The 21,738-nt window shown below is 39.6% G+C and overlaps 1 protein-coding gene, 1 non-coding gene and 1 pseudogene across 4 annotated transcripts in view; 2 read left to right on the top strand and 1 right to left on the bottom strand.

The window, feature by feature from the left end:
* Positions 1-5,826: 5,826 nt before the first annotated feature.
* On the bottom strand, positions 5,827-7,275 carry LOC103077255 (UPF0183 protein C16orf70 homolog pseudogene; annotated as a pseudogene).
* A 1,964-nt stretch (positions 7,276-9,239) lies between these two features.
* Positions 9,240-9,310, top strand: TRNAG-CCC (transfer RNA glycine (anticodon CCC)). Its single transcript has one exon. It is a non-coding gene; the product is annotated as a tRNA-Gly (tRNA).
* Positions 9,311-9,628: 318 nt separating this feature from the next.
* TIA1 (TIA1 cytotoxic granule associated RNA binding protein) overlaps positions 9,629-21,738 on the top strand; it is a 29,509-nt gene continuing 17,399 nt past the window's right edge. Inside the window, exons 1-3 of one of the 3 annotated variants that reach the window (XM_007453406.1) lie at positions 9,629-9,871; positions 17,892-17,988; positions 21,204-21,302. In XM_007453406.1, the coding sequence (XP_007453468.1) occupies positions 9,846-9,871; positions 17,892-17,988; positions 21,204-21,302 (222 nt within the window). In that variant the 5' untranslated portion in view covers positions 9,629-9,845. The remainder of the gene's footprint in view (positions 9,872-17,891; positions 17,989-21,203; positions 21,303-21,738) is intronic. The other 2 variants (XM_007453407.1, XM_007453408.1) reach the window with 2 other exon arrangements.

Raw genomic sequence — 21,738 nt, forward strand, 5'->3', positions numbered from 1 at the left:
TGTAAGTTAGCTCTATTTAATTGGCTTAAATAAAACTAAGCTCTTATGTAAATACTCAGAAATATAAAAGAAACTAACCCAAATGAATTTCAGGTTCACATGATCTGGAAAATATTCCATGTTAAATTAATATTTGGTATCAAAATTAGTTTAAATTTTTTGGTTTAACTGATACAGATGTGTCTGTGGAACCATCAACATTAAGTACTAGGTTTACTAGTAGTCAAATAAGATCTTACAATCTCTGTTAAAAAATCTGTCAGCAAGAAAAAGAAATTGATTTGATGAGACCAAGTTTCTTTGTCAATTGCATTGTAATTAGATCTTTAACCATACCTTTTAAAGTCTTTTTATCATTTACGGACAGCTATTGTTGTACTCCAATGCTTTTGGAAAAAAATGCTTCATCTTCAAGAATATTCATAGAGGGCTTCCCTGGTGGTGCAGTGGTTGAGAGTCCGCCTGCCGATGCAGGGGACATGGGTTCGTGCCCCGGTCTGGGAAGATCCCACACGCCGCAGAGCGGCTAGGCCCATGAGCCATGGCTGCTGAGCCTGCACGTCCGGAGCCTGTGCTCCGCAGCGAGAGAGGCCACAGCAGTGAGAGGCCCATGTACCGCAAAAAAAAAAGAATATTCATAGAAATAAACTTTTGACAAGTACAGGTTTCTGATATCTTTCAAATCATACCACTAATCTGGGTAAGAAATTAAAGAGTTCTAATGGAAAACCAAATAGCTTCATAAACTGTTAACAGATGATCAAGATCAACAAGGATTAGCTACATAGGACTGAGTGAACTGATGAATACGGTTATAATTTTTATGGCTTTTTGTCTGAAATATTTTTGGCTTTTAATCTTTGTTTTCCAGTTTTAAGGAAATCTTTCCTCTTAAGCTAATAATGACTTATAGCAACTTGGTAAGTTGTACGTTTTTAAGCAGAATTGAAATATTTATCCTTTCTCTCAACTTAATTACTCCAGAATTTGGAAACTCTTAGTGAATATTCTTATTTTTAGGCAATATAGTTGTTTGTATAAGTTCAATAAGAATCTGTTCTCCTTATAACAGGACCTAATTGGAAACATTGGTTATATTACCATGGCTTTGACTGGAATGTTATATTACAGAATATGATAGAATCAGATATGACCAAATAACTTTAAAGAACTAAGGTGAACTTTACGGAGCTATAAAGTCCCTTGGAAAACAACCTGGTACCCTGCTTTCAGTGTTCTCAGCAGCCTTACCAGGTAAATAAAGAAGTCCACCTGCTGGCTGGTACAGGAATCTCAGGATATTTTGGGGACCTTGAGAAGAGAGGAATTCACCCAAATCTATAGATACCACAGGCAGAATCTGATAGCAAGCCCTTGATGTGGCTTGCCCACCCTTGACAGACCTTTTAAAAGTTTAACCTGAGATTCCTTATGAAAACTTCCAGCAAAGCCAATTTAAAAAGCCTATATAATCAATTACACTTATGTAAATAATTAAGATAAGTTTATTGAAGCCAGGCTTATTTTGCAAACAAATTAGTCTTAATTTGGCTATATTTGGTGGAAATGAGGATAATTTTAGAGAGAAAAATTACTTGTGGATATTAAATTCTAGCGTTGTTCGTGTCTTTGGGGTTTTATATTTACTACCTAGGACTCACTTCCTGAAGGGCTCCTCATTACTATGTTATATTATTGTAAAGTTTAATTAAATTTTTAAAGGACATTCTAAGTTTCTTTCTGAAGCTTATCCCAGTAGTCTGTCTTTGGGCAAAGATCAGTTGTCCTGTGACCTGCAACCAGGCAGATTACGTAAACTGAGAAAGACATTATTTAAAGGGCCATCCCCAACCTAGATAGAAAGACCCTTACCAGGTACACTTGACTAGCTCATACACAGTAAAACTAAAGGAAATTGACTTTTGGATTCTTATTTCCCACTTTAGAAGGGTCCTGCACTGGGCTGGTCTATAGAGAAGACTGCTGACCTCAACACACTTTAAAACAGTGCTCAAATAGAAGAGAAACTACACCCACACTAGGACAAGAAAACAATGACATCAGAAGTAGACAGCTATCTTGAGATGCTGGACCTGACTTATATGATTATTTATAGTGTTTTATTGATTTCATGGACTTTTGCATATATCAATTTTTTTCTATCATGGGCACAAAACCTAAGTAGGGTTTAAAATTAATTCAGTTGTTGGCTTTACAGTCAATAATCTACGACAGATTCTTCCGGGTGTACCTTGGTGGATTTCTTCTCTCCAAGGCTCTAACTGGATGGCCCTTAGAAATTTTATCTTAGAAGAAAGATACGCTAGGACTGTGCCAGCTACCACTGATATCACTAAGTGGGACCCTCCTATTCAGCCAGTGAATGACATTGGTTCAGAACCTGACTATAAATACTCCTTTTCACTAGATATTAAATATATTACTTAGGGCTTCCCTGATGACACAGTGGCTGGGGGTCCGCCTGCCAATGCAGAGGACACGAGTTCGAGCCCTGGTCCGGGAAGATCCCATGTGCTGCGGAGCAGCTAAGCCCGTGCACCACAACTACTGAGACCACGTGCCACAACTACTGAGGCCTGGGCGCCTGGAGCCTATGCTCCACAGCGGGAGAGGCCACCGCAATGAGAAGCCCGCATACCGCAACGAAGAGTAGCCCCCGCTCGCCGCAACTAGAGAAAGCCCGTGCGCAGCAACGAAGACCCAATGCAGCCAAAAATACAATAAAAATAATTAATTTTAAAAAGAGATAATGGATATAAATTTTTATATATATATATATATATATATATATATATATATATATTTGAATATCTTTAGATGAGGTGTGCTGCATGCCAGTATATATAAGTAAGTATACTAGTAATTTACTCCTATGTATATATATATATTACTTAGCTCCTACCAGGATCCAATGGATTTATTGAACAATTTTATGGCCTTGCCTCTCCCCAGGTTGATTAGGAAGATGCACAATTGGTTTTACTCATGCGCAAGGTCACCTAGCGGTAGCCTTTGAAACTGTCCCTGCCAATCTGCCTTTAATGTGAACACACTGGGATCAATCAGTCTTGCATTGGTAATATCGTTTGGTCACAATATTTATTCCTTCACTTGGAATAGAAGATGTCATTATTCACAGAGGCTTTAACAAAATTCACCCAGCAAGCCTTAAATGATAGTAACCAAGCCATTAGCTTGCTCAATTCAGAAGTTTCCATGATGAGAAAAGAGGTCCTATAAAATCACATGGCCTGGGCCTCCCTGGTGGCGCAGTGGTAGGGAGTCCTCCTGCTGATGCAGGGCATACAGGTTCGTGCCCCGGTCTGGGAAGATCCCACATGCCGTGGAGCAGCTGTGCCCGTGGGCCATGGCTGCTGGGCCTGTGCATCCAGAGCCTGTGCTCTGTGGCGGGAGAGGCCACAACAGTGAGGGGCCTACATACCGCCAAAAAAAATAAAATAAAAAATTACATGGCCCTAGATATTTTAACTGCTTCCCAAGAGTCTTCTAACATAACCCATATTGTGACACATATGAAAACGCAAATTTCCACTCTAAATGATCTTCTTCTCAGTTTAGGAGAAATACTAGGAAAAAGCTTTGGTTAGAGGGGGGTCCTGCTTTAAATCTTTACTAATGGCATTCTTACTCCTGTTGGTAATTTTGATTACAGTTTGTATAACTTATAAAGTGATGGTTTCTTGCCTTTTGTGCTATGTATCGCCAACTTCTACTAAAATAATAATATCTAAACTGACTGAAACTATTGATTACATCTATAGTTCTCTATAAAATAATGAACATGTACAATGCACATGCAATGTAAAATTGACATAAGTCCTACTGGGCAACTTGGAATTCACTGTCAGTCCTTGACAGACATTACACCACTATAGTCCCCCTAAAAGGAAAGAAAGAACCAGGCTTTTAGAACTGGCAATGGAGGGACATGACAGACCCAGGGCAGGTAAGCAACCACAGGTGGCATCAAGGGACCAAATATTTGATCACCTAATGCTTTCTATCAAAACATTAATGATCAAAAGAGGGAATTGATGAAATAAAACTATTTTTAAGGCAGGACCAAAAAATTTTAAACATAAAACTTTCTCTCTGCTCGTTTGGGCCAATACCCCTTTTTAGTGTGCACTGTGCTTCTACAATTATACATAAACCAGATGTCCTTAAAAGACACAGGATTGCCTGCTTGATGGTAAAGAACAATGCTTCCTGGCACCAGAAAGGTAATTCCTTAGGATATAACATGAGGGATGAGACATAACATGAGGGACAAGGCAGCATTGAACATGGGACTGTTTTATTTCTTTTCCTTCTCAACTAAGGAGGGTTTTCATTTCCAGCTCAAGTGTATTTTATTTTATTTTATTTTATTTATTGCTATTATTTTTTGGCTGCAGCACACAGCTTGCAGGATCTTAGTTCCCCGACCAGGGATTGAACACAGCTTTTGGGCAGTGAAAGTGCCGAGTCCTAACCACTGGACCGCCAGGGAATCCCCATATTGCTTTCCTAATCCTTAATCAAGATGACTCACTACTTGCCTTGTACATGCAGATCTGGACTATGTAAATTGTCATCATTTGTTATATAACTCTTTGTCTTCAAAATGTATATAACTGTGCATTCTCTTTTATTTATTTATTTTTTAAGTACAAACATCCCAGCAACAGCACATGGTGAGCTGTTGCTAAGGGCATAGGTCTTTATTGGAGGAGGGGTACAGGCAGGGCATGAGGAAGGTTCCCCCATTCTAAGAGGTTGGGAACAGTCCTGGCTGCCCCACAGTGGGTTGTGGGCGGGGGGGCTCTCTGGCCAGGCCACAGTCCACATGGGAAGACACCAATCAGTCACAAAGTCATGGGAATGCCACACAAGCCTGGCTGTGGGCCCAGGTACTACACAGGAGCCCAAGGCAGGTCCCCTGGGCTAAACTATACAGGATATTAAACTATACAGGATGAGGCTGTACATGAGTTAATTACAAAAGAGCTATACTTACAAAAATCTGTACACACATTTGAAAAACTCACAAAATTGTCATCTATGTATCACAAGTTACTAAATGAAAATAATTTAAAATGGAATAAAATTATACATTTCTTTTCTCAATTCTCTTCAAAAGGATTAATATTTTTAAAGCACATATACTACTTTCCTTAGCAAATTCCACAAAGAGACTGAGCAGCCCAGCCCTCCTTGAGCCCCAGAGGACTTGAGCTATGAATGGGCCTGGCCAGGGGACACTGCCCAGAGTCAGGGAAGGGGAGTCAAGCCCACAGTGCAGAGCAGAATGCTGAAACACAAAAAAGGAGGAAGTTGTCTCTGGCTACAACTCTGGCATTAAATAAAAGAGGCAAACAGGATGGAAACATGCAGCCCTGCCAGCCAGGTTGGGGCAGAGTAGGGGAACAGGCGGCCTTGAAGCCTGGCTCCAAGAAAGGTGGGAACCAGGCCTGGGCACATACCTTGATGGGAGAAAGTTGTGATTCAACCAGTTGGGTGTGCCTACTGGGCCTGGCAGGGAGCGCATGCATGAAAGAAACAGGGAAGGGCAGGTGGGCCACCTTGGCCACAGCCAGCTCATCAAGTAACTAAAGTGGATGTAGTGCAAAAGTTGCAACCAAGTACTATGGACATGCTACCTGCTTGCCTTAAGGGTCATGTGGCAATGTTGGGCCAAAGGCAGGACCTTGTCCTTGTCCTGGGTGCCTGGGTCCTCAGCCACAGAAAGAGCCTCAAGTTTTCCCAATGTGTGTGGGTCAGGGGAGACAGAACACTCTCCCCTTACATGTTAGCCGAGAGCTCCTGGGTCCAAGTATCAAGGCTCAGAGTTTGTGCTTCTCTTTGTAGTCTGTGCCCCCTGTTGGCACCAGCAGGCTGAGAATGGACAGAGGAATATCTGGGCCTCTTCACCCCATGGCAGAGCACCCAGCCTGAGCTCCAGCTCAAAATATCACAACAGCCCTTCCACACTGACAAGGTGTCCAAGAAAACCCACAGGGTGGCCTGCCGAATAGGATGCAATGCACAGTTCCATGGGGCAGAGGGGCTTGGGTGGTGATGATCGTAGCAGAGCTCTGTGGCCCTCAGGTGTGCACCAGGCCTGGGAGGGCCATAAATGATCACCAAGGCAATGTGGTTGTTCTGCATGACCTCAAAGATCATCCGCTGAAGACCAAAGCAGAACGTGGAGCCAAATGGGTTGGTGTTGTCTGGGGAGCAGGACCTGTGCAGAGCAACAGGCTTCTCCACAGGATGGCCCAGAAGCTCTTGGATGTTGTCCCCCTTGCTGTAGGTCATGCACGTTTCTGTCTGACCATCTGTGTTTTCTCTCTTTACAGTTAGTGGGTTCTTGAACTCACAGTGGTGATAAATGTTAAAATTATAATGTCCAGGGTAATTGGCGTATAGGACAAAGTTCTTCACTTTGAGTGTATTCGCGTCAAAGAGGACGTCCACTCCAAGAGTAAAGTAGTTAGAAAAGTAGTCATTGCACTTGGATGGAACTTGCTTATCAGGAGAAGGAGAATAAATCTTCATTTTGTCTTCTGACTTGTAGAAGACCTTGTGTGGAGAGGTAAGCATGCTAAGAACATCTTGGCAGGAACTGCCAAAATACACTAAGAATTCAAATACCCACATCTTGGCATCTGTTAATACCCTGGGTCCGCAACCTGCGGCAAGTAGGCGAAGTCATAAACCTGAGGGTCCAGTTCCATCTCAAAGAACATCTATACTCTCAGCACACACATTGCCCAGGAAACAGCTCAGGGGCATCATGGGAACCTTGGTATCCTGTAGGCTGTTTCCACTGTAGATGTGCATTCGTTTCACAATTGCTTCGTGGGTTGTCTGGAGAGAAGCCAGACCATGGGCAAAACTGGGTTCGTACTTGGGAGCCTTGGTCCATGAATCTAGCTGAAAAGAGAAAGACAGTCCTCTGAAGTTGAGGTGGAAGAGCTGCTCAGTGGAGTTGTATACTCCAGGATGGGTTGCATTGAAAGACTGGTCAATCTGCTCAATGGTGGGAGCTATGGCTTGAGAATTGAAATGCACACTACAATATTTTAACTTTACTTTAGTCAAGTCATATATTTCGATCACCTTAAGTCTCTTAGTTTGATCCCATCCTGAGCCAGGTTAAAGATGAGGTGATGGCTGAGAGGAGACCAGTGCACATTCCCATTGCTCGTTTCCCAGAGAACACTGAGGCACCACCTCCACACCCAGCATTGGTTTGGTTCGCTGATCCTGCGGCCTCCCTGCCGCAGCACAGACAGACCGGAGCTCACCTGGCTGGCAGCAGCCTCGGGAGGCCCTGTGCATTAACGTCTAATGGACAGAAAAGTCCTCAGAGCTTTCTGAAAGATTGTCTCCAGGGCTATACTCCTCAGGTTGGCTCAAATAAAATTCTCTATTTCTTTCTTAGATTGACTATTAATCAAATTTTTCGTGGACAATACAATGTCCAGAATAGACAAATCTATAGAGACAGAAGATTAGTGGGTTGTGGTGGGGGGTGGAATGGGGAATAGGAAGTGACTTCTAATTGGTAAGGGTTTCATTTTTTCGGCGGTGAAAATGTTCTAACATTGATTATAGAGATGGTTGCACATCTCTGTGATTACACTAAAAGAAAACACTGGGGCTTCCCTGGTGGCACAGTGGTTGAGAGTCCGCCTGCCGATGCAGGGGACGGCTTCGTGCCCCGATTCGGGAAGATCTCACATGCCGCGGAGCGGCTGAGCCCGTGAGCCATAGCCGCTGAGCCTCCGAGTCTGGAGCCTGCGAGTCTGGAGCCTGTGCTCCGCAATGGGAGGGTCCACAACACTGAGAGGCCCGCGTACCAAAAAACCAAAACAAAAACACTAAGCTGTGCATTCTATCTTTATACATCTTTTTCCTTTTTTTTTTTTTCTTTTTGGCTGCCAGCTTGGGGGGTTTCAATTCCGCGACCAGGGGTTGACCCCAGGCTGTGGTAATGAAAGCCCGGAATCCTAACCATTAGGCAACCAGGGAACTCCCAAACTGTACATTTTAAATGGAAGAAATGTATGTTATGTGAATTACATCTCAAAACGTTGTTTAAAAATACTATCCACTATTAACATTTGTCTTATTCATCCCCAAAAGACTAATATTTGATATCTTTGAATAAAATCCCAAGAATGTGCACCAGATTCTAAAGACAATTCTAAAAATGGTTATCCAAAAGTATCGAACTAGTCCAAAGAAAACACCACATTTTGGGGCATGTACATTTCCCAATGTTTAAAAACTTTTACATAACTTATAAAATGCAATACAAAATACATAATGAGTATACTGAAGTACATTTCAGAGCCCTAATTTTTCTGCTTCCCTGGAAGAAATTTGTATATATCCTGAGTCAGTTGGTTTTAGAATTCTTGGGACCTATTTTCATTAAATAACTATTCCTTAAATATTTTCCAGTATACATTGAATATACCAAGGAAATTCAAATATAAAGAAAAATTCCGCTAAGATCTAGAAATACATTCCAGGCTCTCAAAACTTTGGTTAATACCAAGAAGACAAATTCTTTTTTTTTTAACATCTTTATTGGAGTATAATTGCTTTACAATGGTGTGTTACTTTCTGCTTTATAATAAAGTGAATCAGCTATACATATACATATATCCCCATATCTTTTCCCTCTTGCTTCTCCCTCCCTCCTGCCCTCCCTATCCTACCCCCTAGGTGGTCACAAAAAAGCACCGAGCTGATCTCCCTGTGCTATTCGGCTGCTTCCCACTGGCTATCGGTTTTACATTTGGTAGTGTATATATGAAGAAGACAAATTCTTAATGAAACTTTTTGTTTTTTGGCCGCGCTGTGCGGCTTGCGGGTTTTATTTCCCTGATCAGGGATGAAACCCAAGCCCCCTGCAGTGGAAGAGCCGAGTCCCGCCACTGCACCTCCAGGGAATTCCCTTGAAACTCTTTTAAGCTAAAAATAAAATTTTTTTAAATGAGATTTTTTCCGTACAGAAAATGCAGGAACATCCATTCAACTGTATCGGAAAGAGAGAAAAGAAATCATTTCTTATATGAAAAGTAACAGATTATATGGACTCTCAATAAACTTTTATTTTTAAATAAATAAACAAATCTTCTGGGAATACACGTTTGCTTGTACATCAACCTAAGGCATTTCAGCAAAGCCGGATGCCGTGAGCGCCGCTGGTGTAGTGGTATCATGCAAGATTCCCATTCTTGCGACCCGGGTTCGATTCCCGGGCGGCGCATCTAACTTTTGTCCTTGCCTTAAATAATTTTTATAATCTTTCTTCTTCTGGAAACACAATTTTTCATTTCCATGAAGGTTTATATTTCACTATAAATTACTGTTGACACACTCGAATCCAGAGTGGAATTCAAAAAAGTTTCCTCAAGTCACGAACTAGTTAACCTTTACGCCTGCGCAGTCTGAGACATCCCCGAGCGTCGCTGGAAGAGCAGCTGCGCAACGAGTGAATATAAGGACTGAGGTGCAGCCTGGCGGCCAGGAGGTTGAAAGTGCAAGATTCTTCTGCGCCTGCGCGGCCCAGGTCACTTCGCTGGCTGCTCCAAGGCTCCCGGCTCGCCGCCATCTTGTGTTGGGGCTTCATTGTTCGCGCTGGGCCGGGTGGTTTAGTGTAATTGCCGCCGAAGCAGGGGGCGGAGTAACCTCCGGTCGGCCGAGAAACCCAGCTATTTCACAGACATAGCAGTTCAAAAGATTTGTGAGGTAGTAAAGGGTAGAGAGCTGGACCCGGAGGCGCCGCCGCGACAGCAGCAGCCATGGAGGACGAAATGCCTAAGACTCTGTGAGTCTGGGGCAGCGATGAGGGGGGCGGGATGGTGTTGGTCCCGGAGCGAAGCTTCGGCTCTGCGCCGCTCCCCAGCCTATTGTTCCCCGCGGACGCCGCGATATCATGGTTCCTCTCCCTAGCGCTCACCGGGATGCCTAGGGACCGAGACCCGGGCTGTGAGGGGACGAGATGGACGGAGACGGGGCTCAGCCCTCTAAATTAGTCCCTGCCCTGTAACTACCCCACAGCGTGGCGTTTGGCTTCGTCCCGGGCGCTCTGTGGTCTTAGGCGTGGAGAAAAGATTTTCATTCAAACCTGTTTTTAGAACTCGGCTAGCCTTTTTGTTCTACGCTTTTCTTCTCTCCCCCCATCCCCCTCCCCCGCGTCTCGATTAACCTCTTTTGATTTTTACAGCCGTCTCCCTTTCATTTTACTTTGATTTTCTCTAGAAACTCTTCCTTTCATTGTCTTTCGTTGATAAGAATTTTTGTCTTGAAAATGCTTATACTGATTTTCAGGGACTTAAACTTTATTCTCGCAGTTGCCAACTGGAAAAAAGCCAAATGTTTTTTCTTGAACTTCTCTGTGTCTTTCCTTCCGTGGCACCCCCTCCCCCGATCAAAAAGCCCCAAATCGGACCCCGTAAGGATCTTGAAACTGCTTTTTAAAAATGGAACTCTCCCCCGGAGGTATATATCAACTGAGGGGAAGTGAATATAATGCATTTTTATCGTCGCTTGCTACTTTTCTGATTGACATGTCGTTGAAGGAGCGGGGAGTTTTTAATGAAGCAACAATTGATAAGTACCTTAACATATTTAGTCACCTCTGAGAATTTTTAGACTTAGTGTTAAGTGATCTTAGTTTGGGATCTTTTCTTGGTCGTGTTGCTCTCCCCGCCCCCTCTCCTTTGTTTTTTTCGAAATATTATCCGCTGAGGTGATCCTGCCTTTGTTGCTTTTCTCGAAAAGAAGAAAAAGCCCGACGAGTTTTTGACGTAGCTTTTTTGTTTTTATTCTTAGAATACTGGCAGTTTGAGAACTCAAGGCAATAAAAATACACTCAGGTTTCTTTTTGCAACTCTCTGGATATCACAGTTGTTATGAAGTACAACGTAATCAATTATTTTTTTCGCCAACAAAATAGTTTAAGTTTTGTAATCTATATGAGAAATATAGTTACACTTGTTTTCTTAATGAATAGGTAAACTTTTTTGATAGTTTGTCTCATAATCTGTTAGTTACATTTTGTGTCTTTTTAATAGGATGCAATTAGCGCATGACTTTTGTCTTTTGAAAGATTATATCTGTAGATGAATACTCCCTAAAAAATCATTAGCCCCATAGAGTTTATGGAAACCTTTTTTCCCTCTTGTCTCTTCGCTAGAAGTATGATAGCCAGCAGCATATTGGATTAAGAACTGCTCATCTTTTATAATGTCTTTAAGATTCTTATTTTGAAGTTTTTAATTTCAGAAACTGCCAAAAATAATCCGAGAATTTAACCTATGTACGTTGATTTGGGAATATCAAATAATGAAGACAACTTAAGCTTTCCTAGGCCAGTCTACAAAAGCAAGCAGTACTAGCTTGGGGACAGGGGACCAACCATTGCAGGAGAATTAATGAAGTTTTATTTTTAATTTAATTTATTATTTATTTATTATTTATTTATTGAATACTTATCGTTTGCCATGTGTTCTCTGTTAAGTGCTTTATGAACTTGTGTAATCCTCATCAGAATTCTGCAGTAAATGGGTCCATTTTACAGCTGAGGAAAAGCTAAGCTTAGAATTAAAGTAACTCATCCCAAGTCATATACCCTTTTTTTCATCATCCTGCAACTCTACTGTCCTCAACTCTTGACACTTACATTTATGACTGATTTTGCCTTGTATGCTTTACTAGAACACCCCATCCAAGAATCTTTTCCCCAAAGTAGTCCATGCTTTAACATTTCCTATTATCCCCTCCCTCGCTTCTGCCTTTCTCAACCAAAACTCCCATTCTTCCAGTCAGACCAATCTTGATTAAATATGAGTAGGTGCTCATCCCTGATTTTTCCCAGCAATGTTTTTATTTTTAATATAAAATGTTTGAATAACCTTGGGAGTCAGAGGCTTTTAATATGTTCTTAGCAATGTCTGGTCCATGGTAAGTGATCAATAAATTTGTTTTAAAAACTGGTACAGGGCTTCCCTGGTGGCGCAGTGGTTGAGAGTCCGCCTGCCGATGCAGGGGACACGGGTTCGTGCCCCGGTCTGGGAAGATCCCACGTGCCGCGGAGCGGCTGGGCCCGTGAGCCATGGCCGCTGAGCCTGCGCATCCGGAGCCTGTGCTCCACAACGGGAGAGGCCACAACAGTGAGAGGCCCGCATACCGCAAAAAAATAAAAAATAAAAAAAATAAAAACTGGTACAGTTTCAAGCAGTGAATCAAGATTTTACTCATTCTTGAGGGTAAGATACAGTCTGAATTTCAGTATTGCCTGTGTACCTGAATGGCTCAGAGGAAGTGCCTTCCTTTGCCACAAATGAGTGTTCAGCAGTGCCTTGTTAGAGACTGTTCAATTTCTTGTCAGCAGTACTCTGGAAATGTACAGTTGACCCTTGGGCAATGCAAGGGTTAGGAGCTCCAGCCCTCAAGCAGTCAAAAATCCATATATAACTTTTACAGTCAGACCTCAGCTTCTGTGGATTCAACCAACCGTGGATCATGTAGTACATATTTAGTGAAAAAATTCCATGTGTATAAGTGGATCCACGCAGTTCAAACACATGTTGTTCAAGGGTCAACCGTATTGTGAGAAGTGGTTTGATTCTGGAAATGTTTTGAAAATGGAGCTGTGGGAATTGCCAGTGGTTTGGATGTTGAATGTGAGAGTGAAGTCAGCAATAACTTTAATTTGCAAACACGTAATTATCAGCCATCTAGAATGTTAGTTTGTTGTAAAATATAATTTAAAACGAGAACTGTCCTGAGAGCATGGATATCTTATTAATAAGTCTTCTGGGCATAGTGTTAGATACTTTTGTTCAGACTGGTTTATGTACAGTTGGCCCTCTGTATCCACTGAAGTGGAACCCTCAGATATGGTGGGCCAGTTGTAAGAAACCTGAGCATCCATGGATTTTGGTAACCATGGGAGGGGGCAGGTCCAGGAACCAATCCCCTGGGAGTACCAAGAGATGGCTGGCTGCATATGGTCTGATCTCCAAGTGAAGGAGGTGCTAGCTGATAAAATAAGAGGGTTTCAGCTATCACGCAACAGAGTGTCCTTTGTGAAGAGTAGACAGTTGTTAAATAATAGTAAGGTTATGATGCTGGTATATAGTATTTGTATTATGTACAACAAGCATTTACTGTCATATATAATTTCTTTTTTTAAATTGAATATAGTTGATGTACAATATTTTATAAGTTACAGATGTACAGTATAGTGATTCACAATTCTTAAAGGTTATACTCCATTTATAGTTATTTTATAAATTATTGACTGTATTCCCTGTGACGTATAATATACTCTTGTCATAATTTCGTAATTAGTAGCAGACATATACCTTTTCCCCCTGAACTAGAGTGACTCAGGCAAAATGGGTTAATTCCCTAGCAAATTGCAAATGTTCAAAAGATTCTGAGAGAATACAGTTATCTCTTTGACAAATATTTATAGAGCACTTAAATATTCCAGGCAGGGTTCTAGGTAGTAGATATATAGTATGAATGAAAATAAAAATCTCTACTCTTGTGAAATTTATCATTAGATTAAAACATATTCATGTTTTTCACTCAGATTTTCAGAGGCCTCATATCAAAGTCTGCATTTTTATACAACGATTGTGGCTCATAACAAACCCAATAGAGCATTCTGCCTTGTAAATTTTTCTTTGTAGCTTAAATTTTCTAGACCTGTACTAATCAAAATGAATATTTAAAATGTTTTGGATTCCAATGTTACAACTGTTTGAACTTAATATCAGCTTTAAAAATATATATTAAATTGACATGAAATCCTATCCCAGAACTGTCAAGTTTTCACTAGCATTGATGACTTTTTCCATTGAATTTTCTCAGGAGGCTTTTTTGTTTTTAGATTTATTTATTTTTACTGTACACAGGATCTTTGTTGTAGCATGTAGATTTCTTAGTTGCAGATGCATGTGGGATCTAGTTCCTCAACCAGGGATTGAACCTGGGGTGCCTGCACTGGGAGCATGGAGTCTTACCCACTGGACCACCAAGGAAGTCCCTCAGGAAGCTTTTTATTTTGAAAAATTTAAAACCTATGGAAAAGTAGCAAAAATAGTACGTTGTAGACTTTGATAACTTTCGTGTGGCTTTACCAATTGCTAATAGCCAAATTTGCTGAACCATTTGAGAATGACACTTAGGGGCTAAATACATCTAAGAATAGGGGCATTCTCTTATGTAACGGCAATATAATTTTCATATTAAGGAAACTACATTGAGTCAGCATTGTTAACTAATACACAGTTTATACTCATATTTTATCCAGTTGCCCAAGGAGGATGTTTACTTTCCAGTTCCTGCACAAGATTGGTACATGATCTCAGAGGTGATATAATAAATATCAACATGGGATACTTCAGTCTATGCTGTTAACAGAAAGTTCATGGAACACATAGAAAGGGATATTTTAACGTTCTTGAATAAAAAGCATCTTGAAAAATTAAAACTACATAAATGTAAGAAATTTACATTTTTGTTTAGTAGTCCAGTTGACATCGTGACAGGGAATCTTGGCTTACAACTGCTCCAGTATCAATTTTTGTATCACTCAGAATTTTCTTAAATGCAAGCTGCAAAATAATTCAGGCATAAAAGGAATTTGTTTAAAAAGATATTGGACACTCCCAGAATTTGCAGGAAGGTTATGGAACCTGGCTTAGAAACTGTTCAGGAAAGAGAGACAACTAACTGTCAGGCCTACAGTCCTTAATCAAGCCACAGATCATCCCAGAAAGGATACTACTGCCACACCTACTGAGGACCTGATACTACAGCTTCCACTTTCACTGGGCATGGGACTCTGCAGCTGTTTGCCACCAAAGTGGATTCTCTTCAGTCTCTGCTTCTTTCACCCCTGTCTTTGTCTTCTGTGTTCAGGACTGGTATCTGTATTTGAGCTAGCCCAAATCACATGCAAGGGAGACTATATAACCATATTTAGCCTTTTCATCTTCTGAAGAGGAGTCAGGCTTTGCCACAGGGTGAGGATTTCTCTAAAAACAGGAAGATAATTTGGCAGCCTAAAAGAAAAAAATCTGTTACACGGGTAACTTAAATCCATGCTGTTAAGAGGAAATCCTTTCACTTCAGAAACAGAATTGTATGTGACAAAGTATGGGACAACTAAAGAAACATTTTTATATAAAAATGGGAATGAACTACAAGTATATATGTTACTTGTAGTTTATTGTATTGGTGTCAAAGGTTGAGAGCAAGTTGTGTAACTTCCTCTGAAGAGACTTTGTCTAAACAGCTGTGTGTAGAGTTAATTGATAAAGCCTCCTGGAACATGTAGTATACAGCAGGCCACATTAAATAAACAAATATAAAGGCAATACAGACCTTAGTGCTTTTTAAAGTATGTTTTATTATTATTATTAGCTGTCTTCAAACTACGTAAATCACTTAGAAAATATTTCTGAGAAAATCTTAAAGTTTTGCAAAGAGTAAATGATAGACTCCAGGTTCCCTAAATACTGTTCAACTTGTCACTGGATTATCTACCTTTAGCAAAGCAGATGTTAGAATTAAATTTTCAGAAGAGCCATTTTTTAAATTTAGACATATGCAATCCTTAGGATTTCTTATAGGCACAAGAGTCGGGTAAGAATAGCTACAGAAGAGTTGCAGAGATAGTACAGAGTTCTCGTTTGACCTTCACCCAGCTTCTCTTAATGTAAACATCTTACTTATATAACCATGATATAATTTTCACAACTAAGAAATTAACATTGGTACAGTACTGTTAACTACAAATTTTATTACCATTTCCCCATGCCACTAATGTCCTTTTTCTATTCCAGGATCTAATCCAAGATACCATATTGTGTTCAGTTGTCATGTCTCTATCCTGTAATATGTAAGGAGATATCTTTCATTACTGTGGCACTTTTGAAGGGTACTGTTTCTCCACTGTACAGTGACTACTGTTTTTCTCGACATACTCTGTCAGTTAGAATTGAGTCACTAAGAGTAGCCGACCCTCAAGTAGAGGGAAATTAAGCTTCACTTCCTAGAGGGAGGTGTATCAAAGAATTCTTGTCAGTAGCGATTATTACTAAGGTGTTTTAATGGTGATTTCTCTCATTTCTTCTACATTTATTAATTAGAATTCTGTAAGAAAAAGCTATTGCCCACCCCCGACCCTAATCTAGAATTCAGTCAAGGATTATTCATTGTATTAGGTTGTCAGTGTCTTTTAAGTCCCTCTTAATCAAACACAGTCTTTTTTAGGACAATAATCTTTTGAAGATAATCAAATAAGTCTCCTTATATAATATCCCACTTCTGGATTTGTGTAATTGTTTTATATGCCCAATATCCTGTAAACTTAGATCTAAATTTAAGCTTAGCTAGATTCAATTAGACCTTTCTGATTTGAATACTTCATAGATTGATATATAATTCATATTGTACATACAATGTCTCATTGTTTATCCATAAAATGATTTAAAGTTTGAACACTGGGTCAAAGTGGCCAAAAGCTCTCACTTTTAAGGTGGGTTTTCCCTTTGCAGTTGTTAAGTGATCTATGTGATAACTTAGGCACCCTGCAAATATCCATTTTCTTACCAACCTTTCACCTAATAGTTTTATATCCATTAATGGTTCGTGCCTGAGTCAATTTTTCAGTCAGGCTTACACATTGCTAATTTAATGCTCTCTGTCTACATTTATTGACTAGCATTTTTCTATAAAGGAATTGTTCATTGTTCCTTAAGACTCAGCATTTCTCCCTTTGCCATTTTAACCTATACCTGTGCCTTCACAGTAAGCATTCAATATTCTGTTGAATGGGTAAATGGAAGGAAGGAATTGAATCCACACTTTCTGGCATGTATAGATGTTTATTTTGAGGGGGAGAGAGTCCATACCTTTCATCACATTCCCTGAAGGATTCTTAGCAGAAGAATGAGAAAGTACAGTTGTTGGGAGACAACATTCTCTGATTTCAGAAGTAATAAACCTCTAACTCTAACATGTCTGGAGGTAATCTCATTTTAAAATCCCCTTTTGAAAATTTATTTATAAACCCTTTAAATAAGGATCATCCCCCTTCCCCCAGAAAAAGTAAGGATCATCCCAGTCATGTGGTCTTATAATACATTATTTACACTAATTAAGTTTGTTAGTCACCACTTCATATTATCTGTTAAAAGTCTCTCCTAGACTCTTTCTCCTCCCTTTCTACTGTCACTGATCAGTGAAAGGTTTCCCATTGAAAGGTTTCCGATTCTTTTGTGAGCATGTACAACACCTGATAAGTGATTTATCCATGATTTTTCAAAAATATGTTTACTGTGTAAGCCAAAGTATACCTAAATTGGACAGTTTTAGGGAAATCATGTGAATTAAAAATTGAAGAAAATTTAATGTTCTCAGTAATACTGTAGAAGTAGAAATAATTGCAAAGCTTTCCAGGATTGACTGTATAAAATGTTCTACATATTTAATGATTCATTTGAGAGATTTTAAGCATATCTTCCTAAGGTAAGCCTAGAAACTTAGAAACAAGCAACAGGTTTTATTTGTACAACCTTGAATAAAAACACACACACACTAGCTTCCCCTCTACTAACAGTGTCTCATTAATATATTTGCAAGTAACGTATCTTCCATATGTTTTGAAAGAGATTTTGAAGTTTTCACAAACTTTTAAAAAGTTCCCAAATAGTAGATCCCAAAGATCTACCTATTCCCCATATTCACTCTCCAGTAATCAACTTTAGGAACTGATGCAAAAGAAGCAAATTTAAAATGATGAATTGTTTTTCTTTGTGTTTCAGATATGTCGGTAACCTTTCCCGAGATGTGACAGAAGCTTTAATTCTCCAGCTCTTTAGCCAGATTGGACCTTGTAAAAACTGCAAAATGATTATGGATGTAAGGGTATTTTACTTAGTTAACTTTCTTTTTTTTCTTTTCTTTGAGGTTGTCCATGATATATTATTTAAACCCATTACTTCCAGGAACTCTTAAATTGGTTTATACAGTCTAAATTCATAGGGGTTTTAGTAAATTTGTAATGAGTCCATTTTGGCCATGAAGTTTGTTTTAGTAAGTAAAGAAAGAAGAGAATGGTACTAATCATGTCTAAAGCAGGTGACAACTATATGTGGGCTCTTGTTTTAAAGTGTATTGAGGCATCAGAATTGTTTGTTTTATATGTGGTATCAGTTGATTGGCTAAACTAGAAATTCACTTATTACAATTAAAATGGGAAATTGGGTAAAAAAAATAATAGACTTTGATACTGTGAAAGTGTTTTTAACTTAATTTTAAAGGTCATGATTCAAGTTTTTCTTGTATTGTGGCAGTGCCCATCCATCAGACCTTAATGTATAGAAAAAACATAGAATTCACTCATCTAATTGGTATTAATCCTGAGTCATAATGTGTGTTAAAAGGCACCTTAAAATTCTTTTGATGAGAAAAACAGTGCTAAAGAGAAATCCTTTTATCCCTGGTCTTACCTACCTTTAAACTTTTGGTTTTCTTTTCTCCAGGAAAGAAAATCATACATGTGTCTGTATCTACTACTTTCTCTTCTATTGTATTTCAATTTAACTTTTTTTTACTTGGTATTTTTAAAAATAATTATTTAGCCAGTTGGCTTTGGTTTGCTGTGTCGGATTTTAAAATGTCAAACCTTTCTCCTGGGATTTCCGCAGTGGTCCAGTGGTTAAGACTCTGCCTTCCAATGCCGGTTTGATCCCTGGTCAGGGAATTAAGATCTCATCTGGCGCGGGGTGCAGCCAAAAACTAAAAAAAAAAACTCTCCTAATGTGGTAGGGTCACCTACATATAATATAGATGGATTCAACAGATGTTTTTTGTCCTTTACACTCTTCTAAAGTGTTGGGTTTTTGGTTTTGGGGGGTTTTTTTGGCGGTACACTGGCCTCTCACTGTTGTAGCCCCTCCCGTTGCGGAGCACAGGCTCCGGACGCGCAGGCTCAGCGGCCATGGCTCACGGGCCCAGCCGCTCCGCGGCATGTGGGATCCTCCCGGACCGGGGCACGAACCGTGTCCCCTGCATCGGCAGGTGGCCCCTCAACCACTGTGCCACCAGGGAAGCCCCTAAAGTGTTTTCTTATCACATTTAATATCTGTATGCCTTTGGATAAAGAAGAAAAGATTTCTGTACCCTTAGAGAAAGATAAGAGGGAGAGATAGGGGACTATGATGGAGATTTTAAAACCAGTTTTTCATCTGGGGCTCCTTCCTTATCTTAGTGATAGTATTTATGGAATGCCTACTTCCTGTTATTTTAGTGCTGATGCCTTATCACAAATGCTCAATAGAAACATTACAAAGCAGATGTTATTCCTTTTTTTATTATTTTATTTATTTACTTTTGGCTGCTTTGGTTCTTTGTTGCTGTGCGTGGCTTTCTCTAGTCGAGGCAAGTGGGGGCTACTCTTCGTTGCGGTGCGCGGGCTTCTCATTGCGGTGGCTTCTCTTGTTGCGGAGCATGGGCTCTAGGCACATGGGCTTCAGTAGTTGTGGCTCACGGGCTCTAGAGCGCAGGCTCAGTAGTTGTGGCGCACGGGCTTAGTTATTCCGTGGCATGTGGGATCTTCCCGGACCAGGGCTCGGACCCGTGTCCCCTGCATTGGCAGGCAGATTCTTAACCACTGTGCCACCAGGGAAGCCCTTCCTATTTAATATACACAGAAATGGGGCAAAGCAAGGATGTAAACCCAGATTGATCTATTCTCTCCATAGGTCTGTAGGCTGCTCTTCTCTCTGTGTCTGGGTCTTTCTAGATATTTGCCTGTTAAAGATCACTAGGCAAAATGTTAATGACTGCTGGACCTACAGAAAAGGCTAGCTAGGTTACCTCTGCCACTTTGTATAAATTTTGGATTTTGGTCACTCAAAGGCTTAGATTAACTATTCCTTCTCCTCCTCCTTATCATTATTTTATTATTATTAAAGTCTAAATTCCAGTCTATTCACACTGATGCACTGATGTTCATATTTAGGAATTTTATACTCCCTAGAGTATAAAGGCTGATAATGTATATGCTTAGAATTTTTTTTTAATCTAAAAAGTAGTTTGTTTTTATTTTCTGAGTACAAATTAAGTAAAATGAACATTCTTATTTATTTGATTGTCTTATTCTTAGGTGTAAGCCACTTTTCTAACCACATTCTGATGCCTGTCAACATTGATCTTGGTAATAGAATTCCCATTAAATATAGCATTAATTTGATTATACATTTTTAAAAACATTTTTATATTCTCTGTTTTTAAAGTAAAATAATGGATAGTTTCAATGTCATCAATTTTGTGGTTGCCTCCTTGCTCTAAAATTCTTTAAAATCATTGCCAGTGACTTTTTTTAACTGTTAATTGTGCTTGAAACAAAATGGCATATTTCTTTCTTCTGTTATCATTCTAGTCTTTTGAATTAGTTTCTTATTTTAACAGTTCTGCTTAGGAGATTATGGAAAGAATTAAAAAGGCATTTGGTATTTTGTACTGATAGGTGTAAAATATTGGGTGTTTTTTCTGCTTCTTTAATTTATAAGAAAACATCCAGGCTTCACCATCATCAGACCTCAACTACTTGGAACACCAGTAGAAAAGAGGAGAGAGTTTTTTTTTTCTTTTTTGGCCGCATCACGGCTTGTGGGATCTTAGTTCCCTGACCAGGGATTGAACCTGTGTCCCTTGCAGTGGAAGCGCGGAGTCCTAACCATTGGACTGCCAGGGAATTCCCAAGAATTTTTATTTTTAAAAGATTTCTAAGCAGGCAAAAATTTTGATGTCAGAAAGTCCACATTCTAAAACCTATTCTAAAACTTTACTTACCAGAGAACCTCTTCAGTTTTCAGAGCCTGTTTACTTACATTTTAGAAACAGGTTTAAGAAGGTTAAGTAGAACACTTAGTCATTAATAAAAGATTAAATTATATATAGTAGTATAGTATAAGCTGTTGAAGAAGATAGCTTTCTATAAAAATAGTTCATTTTTTAGTGTTTACTGCCTTATCAAAACATTTACTTGGAGAAAAGATCCTTCGTTCTCCATGGCCTGATACTGAGATGTATAAAACTTAAAATTGGCTTTTGTGTTTCTTCTTCAACAGACAGCTGGAAATGATCCATATTGTTTTGTGGAGTTTTATGAGCATCGTCATGCAGCTGCAGCACTAGCTGCTATGAATGGGCGGAAGATAATGGGTAAGGTAAGCTGTCATAATTAAAGAAGGTGACTTGCACTGGAGAATTCTAAGTTGTATACGGTTTTGTTTCCTTTTTAGAAGCATTGTATTCACTTTACAGAAAATGATCACATTTAATATTAAGCTGGGATAAAGCAAATTAGAGGGTATGTTTATGTTAGTGTTCTTCATGGTGCCTTGCACATGGTAAATACTAAGATATTTGTTGAATTATTCAAGCTTTGATGAAAGATCTAGGAACATTGGATACTAATGGGGAAGAATAAAAGAAAAAAATTTATTGGTACTTTAGAAAGGTTAGTTGAATGTTAACAAAGAAGTATGTATGGTTAGGATTTGTTAACATTATTTGCGTAAGTGTACGTTAAAAAATAAGTATCGAGGGCTTCCCTGGTGGCGCAGTGGTTGAGAGTCCGCCTGCCGATGCAGGGGACACGGG

Source organism: Lipotes vexillifer, unplaced genomic scaffold (genome assembly GCF_000442215.2).
Source record: "Lipotes vexillifer unplaced genomic scaffold, Lipotes_vexillifer_v1.1 scaffold253, whole genome shotgun sequence".
Lineage (NCBI taxonomy): Eukaryota > Metazoa > Chordata > Mammalia > Artiodactyla > Lipotidae > Lipotes > Lipotes vexillifer.